At 40.5% G+C, this 18,556-nt stretch overlaps 1 protein-coding gene across 3 annotated transcripts in view; it reads right to left on the bottom strand.

The window, feature by feature from the left end:
• Nucleotides 1-18,556, bottom strand: part of PSMD1 (proteasome 26S subunit, non-ATPase 1) — a 67,922-nt gene that overhangs the window by 12,583 nt on the left and 36,783 nt on the right. For all 3 annotated transcript variants that reach the window (XM_080350022.1, XM_080350023.1, XM_080350021.1), the window contains 3 exons: nucleotides 9,871-9,985; nucleotides 6,820-6,936; nucleotides 1,306-1,408 (listed from right to left, as the gene is read on the bottom strand). In XM_080350022.1, the coding sequence (XP_080206148.1) occupies nucleotides 1,306-1,408; nucleotides 6,820-6,936; nucleotides 9,871-9,985 (335 nt within the window). The remainder of the gene's footprint in view (nucleotides 1-1,305; nucleotides 1,409-6,819; nucleotides 6,937-9,870; nucleotides 9,986-18,556) is intronic.

Genomic DNA, 18,556 nt, shown 5'->3' on the forward strand with positions numbered 1-18,556 from the left:
AAATAAGGTTTTTATGATTTAGTCTTAAAGGCAGGAATTTGAAGCTGGGAGAGAAATCTCTGAGCCAGCTGGGCTCTGGCTTCCCAGCGGCACAGTACGAGTATGGAAACGATGAAAGTTATTGGGGCAGCATTGTGCCAAGAATATCGCTCAGTCTGAGCTCCAGAAGGGGAGGCAAGAAAGATAGAGGAGGTGGTTCCTGTTGCTTCCTCCTGAGCTCCAAGAAGAGTGTCTGAAGGACAATTCCACGCAGGTCGGTGCGGGCAGCCCCACGTTTTTCTCCCCGCACTACACGACTGGAAGGTGTAGTAATAATTTCACACAGACACCGTGTAACCACAGCGCACGCTGCTGTGCTTAAGCCATGCCACAGAGACAAATGTATGAGACTTCTTTGCATATGTGACTTCAGGGCTAACCTTAAAACAGGTTGTTTCTGGTGCCACAGGGAGGAACACGGTGCATGGCAATAAAAGGCCACAGAATGAGAGACCAGATGGGAGAGACTGGAAACTTGGGAGGTGGGTGCGAGTGACACACAGCACCGCACAAGCCTGAACTGCAGCAGGAGGAAAAATTCAAAACAAAACACTGTCTGTCCTCTTTGCTTACAGAAACCTTCCTTAATAGGCCCTGCAATTCGGTCCTTGTGAAAGGCTCATGCCTTTCGAGAATCCTTGGCTCAACATTTAGTCATTAATGATCATGAAATGATGTCTCCTCAGCTGGAAAAGGTAAGTAGCTTGTGAAACTGGCTCTTCCTGAAGTAACACTGATGTAGTTCACTATGCTTCCCTCTTAATAATCAGGAAAGAGGCAAAACCTAGTTATTAATAATATATTTAATACATATATATATATATATATATAGGTATATAATTGAACTGGTTATGTCAAGTTTTAACCGAAAACACAAAATACAAGGACTGGATTCCACAAGGTTTCCAAATTTCTGGAGCAGGCACTTACTTCGAAAAATAAAGAAATAACATATTATGCTATAAATCAGTGTTCAGGATGACAAAACAGAGCAAAAAGATCAGATTAATCCAGACCTCTGGACAAGAATTCTGCCCCCATGGCTGGGTTGAGTCTCTTCTAACAGAAGCACACTCATACAAGCTGAAACTACAAAATAGGATTTCTTTAATTAGCTAAAATTACTTGAAATTTGAGATTTCTTCCTGCCATTATATGACAGGCACAAAGCCAGCACCTCATCTCCCAGATGAGATTTGCTATTACAGCTGTTATAGCCAAACAAGTCTAAGAAATTTTGACTGCTTTAAATGTCTGGGGAATTACCTGCATCCAAAATGCCTTGTGCCAGGATTGCTCCGAACTTCGCCATAACATCATCATGCTTATCATTGATCACTTTGGAATAGAGCTGTCTGAACTGGCTGACCTGGGTAAAAAAATAAAGAGAGATTATAAAACTGACCTGCATGAGCCAAATATTCTGCCTTTCATGGAAGCATCCTAGATTTCTGCATCCTAGGACGTTTGACTTTTCATCAGCTTTAGTCACTGGTGTTACAAGTCATCCCACAAATAATGAATTACAGAGTTTTTCCCCATTTGAAAATACCCATGTAGCGATTTTAAAATAGTCAGGATGGACATGTATTTCTGAACCACATTTTCCAGGCCTTACAGGAATAGCCTGAGAACTTCTGGAGCGTCACTGGAAGAAAAGACTGATGAGTTTGTAGCAAGAGTTACTGTATGTTCTTAGGTGCGTGACAATGCACCTTATTAAATTCCCTCCAATTCCTACTGCTGAAAACCTATTCTGTTTTCCCCGTACAATATTTCTGCTCTATTGATAATGCCCCTATGGTGCGTCATCAGCACATTTTGCTATTGCGCTCCTACCTCTTAAGTGAAAATCATTCACGTAAATATTTAATAATGTTACAGTTTATGCCACGGCATGCTCACCACAATATCTTAAGCGTGTATTAGTAAGGGAAATAGCTAAACTTTTGCTTGCATTATTGTCATTGCTTCAAACAGCTTCATCTTTCACTGGTTCACTGTTGAAGAGACAGAACAGTATCACATTCAGCAATATACATTATTAATTAGTGATAAAGCCTTAGATGCCTTTTAATATATACAGTGGAGCAACAATACAGCTCAAGTAATTTTCATAGGTCTTTCAGGCTGCTCCTGTAAAGCAAATGCTTCACAAGAATGGATTTTTGATGGGACCAGGTCCCAGGTGTAAAACCTTCCCTGCTGCTCGGGAGGTATCGTCCTCGCGTGGAGCGGCTGCTCCATCTCTTTGGAGAAAACAAGAGCGGTACAGACAAAAACTCAGTTCTGTCTTTGCTGTTGGAGCCTTCGCCTCCTACAGAACGGAGAAAAATATCAACCGACAGCTTAATTTCTTAAACTGTTGAAACAAAATCTGCTGGAGTTTGTCTAGAAGAGCCCTTTAATCTGCTACTATTTTTCCTGCAAACCACAGCAGTGAGCAGATCCCAAACTACTGAATAGGCTTAGTTAATACGCTATGAAACCCAGAGGCTCTGTTGCTCCCTTGAAATCTTCAAGCACCATGAAAATTTTATAGCATTTGGAAATGCTATCAAGAAATTCATCAGGGTGACTTCCAGGAAGAATGCTAAAGCATCAGCAGTGACTCATGTCAACTTTACCAACAATACACACACAGCATTCTGATAATTAGTGCACGCCGCCGATTCCAAATGAAGCCGAATGTGCCATCTTGGAAACCCTGAGGAAGCAACACAGGCTTGAAGATACAACGATGATACAGCACCATTTCCTACCACAAACCCGAGGGACCATCATTTGTCATTTATCGGGTTGTTTATAACTTCTCCCTCCACCAGTCAATATTCATGTGCATCATGAAGCCCATGAGATTTTTAAGAATAAGACTTAATAAACGGTTAACTAAGGCAACAGTGGCAGATGATGTGCATGATGCTTTTTGCAAATGCAAGTTCTTAAGAATAAGAGTATCTAGGAATCTGTTTCATGCAACTGATCTTCTTCAGGAGCTGAAGTTACTCCGTGTACACTTGCTCTCTTCAAAGAGCATCCAGCCTGCAGAAGCATCTGAGAGCAACGGGCCTACATGAAGGAATGCAAAGATGCTACTAGAATAAGGGGGGAAAAGCAATCTGGTCCTGGTTTTTTCCATGCTAAAGATAATAGGCGAAGATGATCAAAGGAAGATGAAGGAAAAGCCTTGACCTTGCTGATTATCATTTCGTTTTGCCATGATGACTATTCTAACACAAAACCAGGAAAAAGGTAAATTCAGTTCATGATGTTAGACATAGAGTTGTCTCCAAAATTGCTGTCTTAATTGCCCTGCAGGTCACAAATACATAATGAAGTTGCCATTGATTTCTGTTACAATGATCTCATCACATCTATAATTTAGGATTCTATTTCACAAAATAAACTTGTTACTGGTCTATATCCTGCACTAATATGGTTCCTAAATGTATCAACTCAACAGAGGTCAGGAAAAATCACGCTGGCTGCACATGGAGGAATTGTGTTTCAACTCCAAAGATGTCAAATCGGCTTTACACAAGACTTGCCATTCCCTTTGGCACTTAAGCAACTTCCATATAATGACAATTCCTAAACTTTTTATTTAAATTTAAACTGTTTAAATTATTTAACTGCAGAGTGAACACAACAAAGAGGAATATGAATAGAAAGGAAACAGGAGAGCAAAGGTGATTCAAATACATAGATCTGTGTTCTCTCTGATAAAAATGGTTGCTTTTAGACCACAATAGTTTGATTGTTAAATCTCTGTTTATTGCTGGCATTTCAGCTCTGCAACACTCCGCTCAAAACCCTGAAGTGAGTTTATTCCTGAAAAATCTAAAGTTCCCTTTTTCCAATTAACTGTAAATACTTTTAAATTAAAAAAAAAAAAAAAGCCTTGTTTCCCATTTAAACTTTTTAAACAGACCCATTAGCCTATGAAAAATTGATGCGGCAGCGCTAAATGCACTTTGCAATTACAACCCCAACCAGTACCAAGGGAGGGCAGCCGGCAGCAGCAGCACTGATGGTTCTGCAGCAGATCCTGAGCAGAAAAGCCTATGGGAAACTGAGGCATTTCCACGAGCATTTCCACGGTCACTTATTTGTTGTGCTCACATGAACAGAAACTTTAGAGCCAAGCATGTTACCAGAACAGTCTGAAGAGCAGATTACTGTCCATCCTCCATGTCTCAGATTTTAAAGCGCAGGGAGGGAAGGAACAGAAAATTCTTAAGACTAGAATTTATGTAAAATCTCTCAGGATGTAAGACAAAGCACAGCAACTGCTTTATCTGCTTAAGGAATATAGTTTGCTACCATCTTCATCACTAATTATCACCAGAGAATTTAAAGTCTTTCTAAGCCAAAGCACACAAACATGAAAGTCTATAAAAACCAAAACCAACCAAACAAAAAACCCAGAAAACACAAAAGTGAAAAATAACAACAAGAAGTTGGTCAGACTGTATGCCACAACCTTTATGGAGATCACCATTGCTCACATGCAAAGCAGCATATTTAGCAACAGTGAGATGACGATATGTAAAATGTAGCGTCTCTGTAAACCCATCAAGACCACAAATATGGCTTGTGGGATATAAAATCCATCCCGCTCCGCTGACCCGCTGCTTATCCAGCAAACACACCAGGTTAGACAGACACTTTGGCACCAGTTTGCCATTTAGGAATCGAATCACATCAAAATATGTCACTGTAATCCAAAAATGGCTTTTTTCTGAGCTCTATCCTTTCACATCAGAGTCAAACAATTTTTCTTTAGACTGGCAGAGAGCTCAAAAAAATTTTCCCATGGATAATAAATAACTTAATTGGTAACATATTCCTCAAAATATTCCTTTTACTTTTGAGCAACAAACTATGATGGCTCTAACATTTGGGGAGTTAAAAGAAGTAGAATTGATATATTCTGTATTTAGTTCCTAAGCTAGCAGACTATTGCAGAGATTCATTATTAGTTTATAATCTGTAGTTTTGTGGAGGGGTTTTGTTTGTTTAATATCTGCAGTGTTTCTATGACCAGCTAAAGAACTGCCATCTGTATCTACATTATGTAACGCTACACAAGTTTTGGCTCAAAAGAGGCCTTTGCCATAAAGCTTTTTCAGATCCTCTCCCCATTTTTAAATAAGCCCCTGACCCCCAGACGATACATCCCGTCCTGTATTTCCTGGCCAAGTATTTTAATCACCCATTTAACAAGTCTAGGTATTACACGTACTTCTGAAATCAAGGTTACCAGGTCTGTTTCAGGAAAGAGACCTGACTTATTACACACCTCAAATGATCTGTATTTTTTCTTGCTGTTTTCCTGTCTGCACACACAGATTATTTCACCCTTTATCTCAAAAGAGTTGAAAACCCAATGGACTCAGCAAGTAATCCACAACAGTCTGAGACGTCTGACTGATTCAGAGCTGTCGTTCTCATCCCAAAAGGATTATGGCGCTTTGCAAATTACAATTAATTTATTCTCACAATGTCCTTTCATAGAAGAAAAGTACCTTATTTCTTTCAGGTGGGAAACTGAGGCACGAGAGAGCTATACGGATTGCCCAACATTAAAGGAGCGATAAATGATTAAACCTGATTTCCTGTATTGAGGGCTGGCATTCCAAGCACCTGGCCAAGGAAGAAACGATAAAAACAACAAGTACTTTCTTTCCATAGAAAGATAATTCAGCTTCACATTACAGAGCCACCATATCTTGGAAGACGAAGGGATCCAAGAGAACTCTAGTGTTCAATGGCTTATTCAGTTGCACCACGACTCTCATAACATAAATAACACTCCCAGATTCTGCTCGGTGAAAACTAACGATTATAAATTATTTTTTAAGAATGCAAAGGAATAAACTTTCTGCCAGTAAAACTTCATGTTCCGTGACTTGGAAATACCCAAACACCTGTATTTGTACATCTCCATTGCTGACTTTCCCAAGTAAAATTTTCCACTGGACAAAGAGGGTTTTTTTTTTCCTTTCTCCCCATCCAAACACAGTAAAAAAGTGGCTGTTTTTACCACAGTTCAATTTCTAAAATGACATCAATAAAAGCCACCCATATGTGACAGAGTAGTAAAGTATCAGCTACAGCTCTGCCTCAGCACTCACCAGAGCAGATGAAATGTGGAACCTCAGAGCATCTATTAATGCCGACTTTTAGTCTGTACAAATGTTTGCGTATCATCATCTGTCACATATTCACAGTGCAATCTATTTTTAAAAGCTAAACACAGCATGTGCAATCCTTTTGGCCTTCTGAGCAGAAAGAAAAACTCCATTAAAAAATGTATTTGCTGTAAAGCCACTAAGCCAGTTGTGACAGCAGAAACTGTTTCATCTGAAAGGTGTAAGACTAGCTACAAAAGAAACGCAGTTATAGCCGGACTTTCCTGCATTGCAACCACGTCCTAAATTAAGTTTACTATCATAAAAAACTTATTTGCTAAATAAGCGTTCACAATATGTGATGTGTGTGTCAGTGGAAGACAGTCACTTCCATGTCATTACAAGATGCTTTTAGACCTTTTAAGAAAGAGCAAGAAGAGTTAAAATGCTGCCGTCTACCAGGCGTGTTTCTATCAGCATCCATTGCTCCCTCATTGCAAAGTGCTGATTCACACAGGAGCTTCCTGTGGGGTATCCAGTTCTGGCTCTTCCCAAGGCACCCTCGCTCTCTTGCGAAACATGAAACATTTGGCATCCAAGACCATTTTTCGCCAACCACACCGCTATGCAAGGTATGCCACGTTACCTTTGGGCAGGTAATCTCAGTCTGCTGGATCATGATCAGGGCAGATGCGATCAGAGCGCCCTGGCGTACATAGTTCACAGGATCGTTTGTCATTGGCTCAAGCAAATTAATTGCTTCCTAGAAAAAAAAAGAAATGAGCAGTCACAAAGTTAATACTATTATTTTTAGTTTCCTAGGATTCAGTACTCTAATGCAAGGTTATCAGATTGATACTCTCAGATATACTTTTTAACATATTTTGTCCATTCTTGGTAAATGAAGCAGAAATCTTTTTTTTCTGTGGATTTTCAGCAACTGGGAAGAAAACGACCCCCAAAACCAAATGATGAGTGGAACAAGAAATAGGGCAACAGATAAACAACAGCTGTTGTAAGGAACAGAAGCATTCAGCACAACAGAACTACTGACCTGTCTTAAATAGTACACATAAATTACTTGTGCATTTTCTTTGCTATCCTTCCCAACCAAATACAGTGTTACCTTCATCTTCTGCTTAAGGAACAAATGAAACAGAGATATCAAACAATATGTTGGAGGTTATAAAGTGAGATAGTAAAACAATCCAGGTCTCAAATTCTTGTCCTTACACTTTATTGTTAGAACCTGTAACATTTAGCATGACACAAAAGCATTCATTTCAAACCTACACCAAGTGAGGCCGCCTCCAAGTACCCATATAGTATATCTAAGTTATTAAAACATTTTGAAACACTCTATTGCTTCTTCGAATTCAGTAATTTCCCAGCTAAGAGCAACAGGAACATGATCCACTGCGATCTACCAATAAGTACTGCCGCAGTTATTGGTTCTAAAAAGCTGTGAGAGAGTCTATTGTAATAAACGCTGCTTAGTTGAACCCGAGACCAGCATGTGCAATTTCCAGGTATCTCAGACTAAATCTCCATTTACAGTTCTGCCACTTTGCAAGCCATGACTTAAATAAACATAGAATTATGACAGACGCAATTAATTTCTAACCATGCAAGTCCTCAGCGCACGTTAGACAGGACAACTGAGCTCATCTAAACTCACACAATTAAAATTAGATCCCTCTCCTTCCTCAAGTTTCCTGTGCTAGCTGCAGCCCTTGCCTCACCTCTCAGTGAGCTTTTCTAGCTCAATAACTCAACTTTTTTTCTGCCATTATCTGGGTCAGCATTCTGCGAGCTTGCGTATGAATCTGCGCATTAGGGAGCTGGGCATGAGACACAGCAAAAGGTGGTAGGAAGGACCAAGACAACTCATTTCAACAGCAGCAAGTTGTTGGTGGGCTGAGCTCACCTGCAGCAGCCTCGCTCTTCAGATCTAAGTGGAATAAACCTCAGACAGCAGTTTGTACAGCCATGGGCTGCACAGATAAATTTGGCCAGTGGCAACACAGGGGCTAAAAGCACTCTGGAACAGCACGTGAAGCAAGCTGTTAGATACTCCTAGGAACAGGAGAGATAACAGCCATCCACTCCAAGACACTCAAAGAGCTTTTCATCTATTATGTAATCTTCTGATTCCAGAAGTCAGACAGAATCACTCAGCAATTTCTTGTACTGAGCCCTTGCTTGTCCACACTTAAACTGAGGACACAAGCAGAAGCAACTGAGTGCATGAGTCTCAAAGCACAGACACCTCAGGGTGTTACTTCTGTCAGGGTGAGGGCAACGGTAAAAAGCCGTTGATCTTACACAAAACACTATATCTAAGCACCACTTCTAGAATAACTTCATGCCTTCGCATAGACTCCTTTGGCCAACTGATCTGTCTTGAGGGCCGTGCTTCTCCACCTGAAGGTAACTCACTCGTTCAACACCATCTATGGAACATCCGCTATGACAAAGAGCTGAACTTTCCCATCTCCAAAGTTGAATATATTTGTGCCTTCAAAACCCATTAATATAAGCTCTGGGAGACACGTCTACATATAATCAGATGGTTTAGGTCTTTATCACACAATGTATCTGGAAATAAAACAGACTTCTTTGTGTGACTAAAAACATTTCAACTTAAATCAAATTGTTAGATGAAGCAGTTTAAAAATAATTAGCTCCTTGATTCTACCTTCCGCTTGACAGTAAAGCAACCTGGATAAAAATAGGACTTTGGGTTTGCTTTCAAGGCTGCACTCTTCAGATACTAAAGCCAGCAGGAAGAGCACCTCAGCATCTGAGCACTTCACAACACAAGGGACATGCTGGGGAACGCTCACGTGCAAGAGCCACAGAACACGTGCTTAATGCCAGCAGAGGAAGGGATGACACAGAAAAGCACGAGATTTACCAAAGGCTCAGAAGCATGAAATATGAACATGCCTGTGCACCAGTTTTGAAACTGTGATTCCATACCTGTACAGATTATACACGCAAGTGGATGAAGTAGAAGCTGCTCATCCCAAGCTTATTTGCTGTTTGCTCCACTGAGCACCCACGTCCACAGCAGAAGCGGGAACCCTTCTACTCTAAAAGGTTCCTGCTATCATCTGTGATACTTATCCTTCACTGACACTCAGAACGCAATAACAAAATTTACTGGCTGTGAATTATAGAGCTGGAACTACAGTAATATTTATTAAATTTCAGTGCTTATGGCTTTATTACAGGGATCTTCCATGAATTCGGTATCACAGAAAAGAAAGGAGCTAGAAATTATGCAGAACACCTGCTGTTTTCCTGTCATTGGCACTCCCTTGCTCCCTCTAAAGCAATCTGTAAAAGATCAACTCCAAGGGCAAGGGAGTATTGATTTTGACGTTCTGAACATACAATTAAAGTTCCGTGGCAAGTTGACAGTAAGAAAACTCTAAGAAAAGCTTTGAAGACAAAATTCCAAGAATGTGGCAATCATGTATGAAACATTCTTCTACTTTATCTGTTCTGCACAAGCAGGAAAAGAATCTCTGTGCCCAGGACAGCTCAGGAATCTAAAGCATTGTCCTAGTCCAGCTGGCTAACTGTGCATGTGTGAGAAATCTGATCTCTGTGTGTGATGTTTCTGCACAAACGTGTCTGTGGAAGGAGAAATCAGAAACAGTCCTGGCAGCAGATGCCTTCTGGTGCTCACCTTGTTTCCAGTGCCTGCACAGCAGATACCCAAAGCCATGGCAGCCCCATAACGCACATGGGGGTTGTAGCTCTCTGACAGCAAAGAAACCACGCTCGGACACTGCTCAGGAGTCCTGAAGAGAGATTAAAATAAAAAAAAAAGAATGTTATAATCATTGTTCTTCAAAATATGGAGACTTCACTCTGTTCATACTGGAAAATCTAAACGTGTCCTTCCACATTGTATGTCTTGCCTTTCTCAAAACGTAACCAGAAGGATGGAATGTTGTGGCTGAGACAGACAAACCACATAGACCAAGTTCTTCCAGGATCATAGTAGTAGATGCCATTTATTGCCACAGGTGCATTTTTATACAGTTTTACCAATTCATGTGTCTCTTCACTATTCGTTACAAGTTACAGCAGTAACATCTCATTGGCTAATTTTGCTATCATCAATGTTACTCTTTTACTCCCTTCTCTCTCACTGGTACATCCTTAACATCTCTAGATACTCCTTTACTCCCATCCTTCTCACGGGTAGGCCTTCATATCTTCAAGGCTAATTTCTGTTCCCATGCCCTCCGTCAGGGAATCCATGGAGCCACCATAGTCCCCCACAATGGAACAAATGGACGAAGAGGAAAACAGTGAGGTGCACAAATGAATAAACTTCCCAATCACTGCAGATATCACACATGGTTCCCACTATGAAAATCTTCCTTTCTATTCCACATTTTCTGCCTTTAACAGATTACCCAGCAGAATGACGTATCTATTGAGGCTGAGGTCTTTATCTCTAGAAATCACGCGGTTGTGACAGACTTTCCACTATCAGAGATTTGCTCTCCATGAGAGACACGGTACTAAATTTCCCATCAGTAGACACACAACCCAACTCCAGTGAACACTACAGTGAGCTCCAGTGAACAACTCAGCCCTCAAGGCTGGTGGGTCCCAAACTCCCTTTTGCAATCACTGCTTCTGCCAACTCCTCCTCACCCCCACCTACTGCTGTAAACCAAAGCACTCGAGGAAATACTGATAAAATACACATTTCCAACCAGTTTATCAGCAGCGTCTCCTTACAATATCATGCTGTGATGTTGCTGCCTTTTAAGAGATCTGAAATGAGAGCATATGCTCCACACCTCCCCAGCTGGGAACCAGTGTCCTATTGGTCATTATAGAAACAGAACTTGTAGCCCAGTGCTCAGAGAGATGAAAGGAACCCCTTAATTTCCTATAGCAAGAAGCATGTGTTGCTAATGCAAACAGTCTTGTGATGTTGCTAGTGCAACCGGTCTTGCGAATTTTGAGTATTTCTGAAGTAGGGCAGAACTCACTTGCAGGTGTGGATATATTAATTTCCCTCCTGTCTTCAGAGTCATATTTACCACTTTACTAGTTTTGATACAATACAAACCACTCCATAATACCATACACTGTCAATTTCAGCATTTCTAATGCAGCCAATGCAAAATTGTTTGTAAAATAAGCCTCTCTGCATTCTGAACTCATAAGCACATCCATCACAGCTAATCTGCTAAATTTACCCAATCTCATGACACCATAAACACAAGAGCAATGCAGGAACGTGGTTGGCAAGTGCATGCTCATGAAGAAGAAAAATGGGAAACTATAAATTGCAAGTGATTTAATTATGTCTGTGTTCAAAGTGCTCATCATCTGGTTTCCACTCCATCTCTTTATGTCTTGCAGTGCAGACTAGCTTTTCAGTTGTCACATTCACAATCCTAAAAGCAGCCTTGCAAGCCATTTACTTCAACTACAAACTGATTTCAGACTGAAACGTACAAAGGAAGAGCAAAGAACACCTTAGTTTTAGCTTCTCTTCTTAGGTTTGCTATACTGAGAGATGGAGGGTGGCGGCAGCTCCTGTTGTACACAGGAAATCCAGCATCATGCAGGATCGCTAAGTGTCAATGTACTCAACAGCTCAAGAATCAACAAAAAACCACTATAGCATATGCTCCAGCATTAGTCTTATTTAAACTACTAGCTGAATGATAGAAAACAGAAGTAAAAAGACCTTAAGCAATAATCAAATTCATTTTCTTCTTTCACTGCAAACGGGGACAGAAGACATGCTCACGTAACCACGCACTCGTACTTCAGTTATACTCTACATAGAAAATCAGTTAATTTCTATTTAGCTATTATGTCTTCCCTCTTCAACTCTTTCCCATAGGGTCCTGTGATAACTAGTCCTAAACTCTTCTTTCCAGCCCTCTCTCCTGCTGCAGTTTCTGGCAGAGAGGCAGCACCACCGCACAGGCTCCGGTCCCCTCAACCATCACCAAGGGCACCAAGAGGCTCCTCAACCCCTCAGCAGTAACAGCCAGGACCCAAACCTTCGACCTCAAACCTGCTTCCAGCAGCCTCTTTCTTTATGAGTTGTCTTAAAACACCCGCATGCGGAAAGAATCCCGTTTACTAGCACCGCCTTAACAGAAAGGCCAAACAAAACACACATAAGAAGAGAGGAATAAACACAAAGTTGCTGGAAACTCCACAGCCGTGGTGATAAATGTTAAGAAAGGCGGAATTACTGGGAAACCAAACGGTTCTGTCCTGCAAGTAAGCAGTACCAGTGAAGATTATAAACTAAAAAACATTTAAAACTACCTGTCAGTCTCTTGCTCAAATAACAGCTTGGATGCTGACAATGTTTTTAAAAAATAAGCTGATGTGGAGATGAGAAGTCAAAAATGCTAAAACAAATGAGCCCAAGCACTCAGCTGCACAGAATCCTTCAGCTCTTGCACTAAGACTTAACACCTTTGTGTTATCTTTACTTCAGTAAGTATGAAACAGGTGGAGGGTGAGCCAAAGGAGAGAAAAACATCTTCTGGCAAAGATGTGATTATGCACTTGGAAGCATTAATAAGTAAATTTGTGTTCAGAAAGCTGGATTTTATAGAATCATTAACTTGGACACATTCTTCAGTTTGAAGGCTCAGAAGTTCCAACACAGTTATTATAAAATCAAGATTAATGCGCACTATTTGATTTTGGAATTCTTAGTCTGATTTACATTACTTGTGGCCATTGCTTTAAATGCTTTCATCTCTAATCTATCCATAAAACTGTCAAACACTTTGAAAGGGGGCCCTCCATAAATCCACTATGGGAGTTAAAGCTACTTAACAGGTCCCACCAGTTTCCCCAGTAACAGAGCATCCTCAAGCGCACAATCTTCACCAAGTGTCTTCCCACTCAATGGAGAACTAGAAGGCAGAAGCACAAGTGGGTTGAGGAACCTAAAAAGCCTTTTAAAAATGCTCAGAGGAACAGGACTTCAGCACACAGGCGCACTGCTGGCACCAGTGCTAAAGCAATAACATTTGCTTGCTTTATGGCTGAGACACTTGACAAAGTCCTACACGCTGTTGCCAAAGGTCAGCCCATATAAACCCCAACCCGCGCTTCATGAAATTCATAACACAAAAAACAATGCTGTCAAGTGATCAAAAGAAAAATTACTATATCAAAGTGGTTACTGAAGAGAAACCTCCGGTGGGAGAGGGAAAGAAGTTGCGAAGTATGAGAAAACGTTAAAAGCACGACTAAAACAAGATTAATGGCTGATCAGAAGTGACACTCAGCAACAGGCTACTCTTAGTCCTAATACGGACATCGGTCGTTACTACAAGTTAAACATAGAAGATAACATCACATGAAATACCAGAACAACATCTGGAGATGCAGTGGGCAGAAGGTTCATCCCCAGACACAATTTCCACCCCCTCTTAAAAGTCATAGTAAAAATTCTAAACCTGGAGTATATTTAATATATTTTGAGGAGAGAAACAATGCACTAGAATCCCTTAGTCTGACCTTCCCATAGCACAGTCCAGTAATTCCATCTAAAAATTCCTACCTTAAAGCCTAAGGCATGTCTCTAAACTGGGCTGTGTAGCTTAGAAAGATAGGCAATGTCTAATTTTTAAAACCAAATTATCTTTAATGCACTGGTTCCTTCCTTTTTCCCCAACACTGCTTTTGCTCAAGCAGTTTGCTTCTGCAATTACATTTTACTACAACAGCAAAATGATGACAGAACAACAGCCTGATTATTTCCTTCGTTTTCATCTGAAAATTGCTCAACTGCTCCTCCATCAGCCATCAAAACACAGATGTCAGTGAACCCAGGCCCATATACAAAAAACAGCATCACAACCAGCTTCAGTGTTGTTCTCTCTGGTACCAGAAAACTAAATCAATCAAGAAGCCAAAAAAGCCTCTAAGTTTCTTTGATATGACTTCTGTGCCATAGTCAGCTTCTGCTTTGTTTCCACCCTATGTCAGAAGTTTTACTGCTGTGATATATGGGCTGCAGATGAAGGATTTCATCCAAGATCCACGTTGTTTGTTTCAGAAGTCGTTAAGAAAACCATGAAGAACCAAAACATTAATGAGAGATTCCCAGGAAAACATACTAGTTAGCATTTTATTAGTTTTACTCACTGTTTCCTCTCAAAAGCTCCATGGGAGACAAACACACACTGAAACCAGAACCAGAGAGAACACAAAGGAGCTGCCCAACTCCTACCTAGTGACCCTGGCCTTGGGCTCAGCTTTGATCTCATTCCTGGGGATGTCAATCTCCTGGACGGAATTAAATATAAGTGACATTTATATAAAAATAAGTATTCTATTATAGTATGTATAAAAGCTGATACTTAGCTTCTAAGTGCCCATGAATTTCTGAGAAACCAAAGCAAGCTTTGCATTCTTCATTACTTCCATAAAGAGAGGAAAGATTTTTCTTAAACTTTTAGTACACAAATTCACAAAATAAACCCTAGGAAACCAATTCTTGCTAACACAGACTAATATGAACAAAACCACCCAGATCAGCTGGACACAGAAGGTGTCTGGTTTTCCTTTCAGTCCGTGACACTGACCACGCTCTCCATGGTGTGCAATGAAATCTGAATATTGCTTCCTTTCACCACCAACCTTTTCTTACAGCAGCTCTTCTAGGACTCTGTAAGGCACAGAAAATGATCCTTTTTCTGAAGGTAATGACAACTGCAACATCTGCAGATTAAAAAACTTGTAGTTCTTAGTAGGCTTGGCCTATCAAAGCCTTATTGAGCTATTGGAAGTTGCGGAACACCGTCAGGTACATTGACTCTGCTTAACAATCCGCTTGAATCTTCTTCCCCAAAAGGCACGCAGCAACACCACAGATAAATCAAAACCTCAGATTGCCATATCTTGAAGCATATTTCTTTAGTTTCTTAGATCACAGCTCAGTCTGAATCACATCCACATACCTTTGTTCATTTTATCTCCAGTTCTGTAAATCAGGCATCTTGAAGGTTAGAGAACTATTGTCATTTCTGTTTATAATTCAGCAATGTTTGAACATGAGACCCTATATATGTATAAAATGTAGCATAAACAAATAAACAGAATACTAAAAATAAACCATCACATTGATCTTGTGATGGAGATTAAAGATGGAAATGTCTGAAGCATCGCTAACATACACTTATTTTTCAGTCTAAATATTTAAGGACAACTCAGTGAAAAATGAAATGTCGGAGAACTAAAGAACAACATCAACTATGTATTTGAAATTTCTCATTAAGTCTCCCCAGTCCTATTTCAAAGGATTCTAAATATTTAGGCCTTTCTAAACTACTGGACATGAATTAATCATTTGATATAGAACCATTTCCACGAGTTGCTTTGGTAGCACAGTGACAGACCAAAAAAAAAAAAGCTTAACAGGAGTTTAATTTCATCCATGAATGAGTTAATAAAGGAGGAATGCAGATATCTAATTGCACAACTGGAAGCTGTTTCTGAAGGGGGTGCGTGTGGCAGAGAGGAAAACATAGAGGATTAAAAACCCGCAGAGAAAAAAAATGCAACAAATGGACATATTTCAGAGTAGACTAAGCAGGGGTGTAAGGCCCATCTCCTTCTCTCTAGACAAAAAGGATCCGAGTTATTCCCATGCCAGGAATTTCCTGCAACTATCTCACATGTAACACAGTCTCCTTCAATTTGAAAACAGAAATAAACAGCAATGTGTGGGAAAAATAACCCTTTGCGTGGTTCAAATACCCCAGTTATGGTGGACTAGGAGAGAGGTCTACCAAGATTTTGGGTTCACCGCTCATTGTCACAGGTGAAGAGCTGGACACGGGGCAGGACAGGGACCTGCACAAAAAGCCTGGCCAGGAGCTTGTGGTGAAGAACCTGCTGCGGATCTGGAACAGATATTCAACAGGAAGATGTGTTCCTCAGAAATGGTTCACACCTGGCCAAGTTCAAAGAACATCACAGAAGGCAGATAAGTTTTCTAGCCATCTGAAATGAAACCACGCACCAAGCAGACATGTATGCTATGCAAGCCTACATGCACCTAAACTCCTATCATCTTCCTCTGCAAGTTCCTATGAAAACTCTGTTTACAGCCGTATTTAAAAAAATCATTTCCTTTTCAATTAGATATGAATGCGTTTATAGAGCGTTCATCAGAGCATCTGCACGCAACAGCACAGTCTTCATCTGGTACTTCGTCAAAGTGCCTCCTCCCTCCCAATTTATTTAATTTAGCCATTCTAGTGGCTAAAGAGATGATTTTGTCATATAAATTGCATTATAACATCCACTGAGGCATTCCAGAGAAGTGGGAACGCTTGATTTTCACTTGACCAAAGCAAGTCTTTACACGAGTAACCAACAACGATGGTAAGATCTGTAAAGAAAATTTATGAAGAGGCAACACAGAACTCAAGTTGACAAAATTTCACCTCTATAACATTGAAGTGACACAGGGATAGTGTCTATGCCATGTGAAAGAGAAAACGTGAAGAGAAAAAATCAACACAAAACAACAAAAAACAACCACCAAACCAAAACAACCCCCAACCCAGCTCTTTCAAGATAACGCTTCAGTTCCAACACACGCTTGCATCAGCAACTGATTATTAGCAGATGGTTCTGTTCGATGCATTGCCTACTTTTTCCCCCAGAAGTTTTAATTCTCTTCTTTAAATTCAGAGATGAGACATGAAGATCTATGTGGCATTCACCCACAAGCAGACCACTGGCATGAAAACATTAATCTGTCTTTTATAACACTTTGGTGGGTTTACACTGGAACCTTTTTTTCGTTGTTTATGATGCAGATATACTGCCAATAGCTCCATCTCCATAAAGCAGGAATAACTCCAGCTGCCTTTCAACAAGGAAAAAAACAGCTCAGTGATGAAGGAAAACAAGCTTCACCGTACAATGGGAAAGAGGGAACACTGGCTGTGTTTAATCCAATGGACATTTTGGTAAAGACTTCAAGTACAGCTAGATTAATGCCAGGAGAGCTTTCAAGATCTATAAAACAAAACAGAAGCTGATCAGACATAGATGAGCTTAAGAAAAACTGAATCCAAAGGCTCATTAGCCCAGCACAGTATTGGCCTGTCGTGATTTCTGCTTTTTGCATGTTTTCATGGGCTCTTCTCTCAGTACCGTCAGGGGTGGTCAGATAAGGAAAGAGAATTACCGTAGCTGGATTAATATTTATTTTCTACTCTATACTTTTCTGAAGAATAAAGATACCTGAAGTCAATTGCAAATGAACACAGCCTGGAATCTTAGCAAAGGTTTCCTTTAAACAGGGAAAATAAGGAACAAGTGAAAACTACTTTGCTAGGAATTCTATTGTATGACCTGAACACACTTTAAATACAGTATTTCTATGAATTTCTGGCAGCAGCTTTGTCTCTCTGGCCCCAAAGTAGCTGTATCCTAGAGATACAAATCCCTTTTTTTAAAAACACATATAAATTGATACACAGCTCAAGCCTGGTGAGCACCAGCAACTCATGGAACATAAAGGCCCGTGACATACAGGGGGTCAGACCATGATCTCATGGTCTCTTCTGGCCTTAAACTGAAGGACTCGATTACATACTTGTCCAGCTAAAGTCCTTGGAAGTGAACGTTATTTCCATTTTAATGCTGAACTGTAAGATGAAAGTTGGAAGGTACCAAAAAACAACAAAACATGATAATAAAAAGCAGCTGCATGAAGAAAGATTTCAAGTAATGGTGCACGCACTTGAAATAGTGCGCTAGACAATACTTTTATAAAATTAGTCAGGAAAAAACCTGGAGTATTTACAGGGCAGCAGAACTTTTCAGGGTTAATTGTGCTTCCGTCCAGCGAGCAAGTGAGCGAGCGCGAGCCGGCAGGCACACACGGGCTGTGCTGCGTGGAGCTGCAATCTCGAAAAGCCAAGGGTCATTTACATGATCTGCACATCCTGACACAGCTACAAAGAGCACACACTGGAGAACTGCATCAATTAACCCTCTCTGGCTCTTCTCCAGCCAAACCCCCACTCTTCCCTTCCCTGCTTTTCGAGCGCTGGAGCTGGATACGCCGCAACGTGTCCACCGGCAAACAAGGGCAGCAGCAGCCTGAGAGCTTTGCTAAGGAACAAAGAGAAAACTGCACATGGACTCTGCTAATCACTTAAGTCATCAAAAGAATGGAAGAGAAAGGACAGCAAAAAAGAACAAGCTTATTTCTATATATATTTTTTTATACGTGGCAAGAATGATTCTTCTCCTCCATTCAAGATTTGAAGAAAATACCTGGGTAAGAAATATAGTTTTCCCAAAATAGAAATTCTTCATCTTGGTCTTAGAAGAAA

This window comes from Nesoenas mayeri (genome assembly GCF_963082525.1).
Source record: "Nesoenas mayeri genome assembly, chromosome: 9".
NCBI classification, from domain to species: Eukaryota; Metazoa; Chordata; class Aves; order Columbiformes; family Columbidae; genus Nesoenas; species Nesoenas mayeri.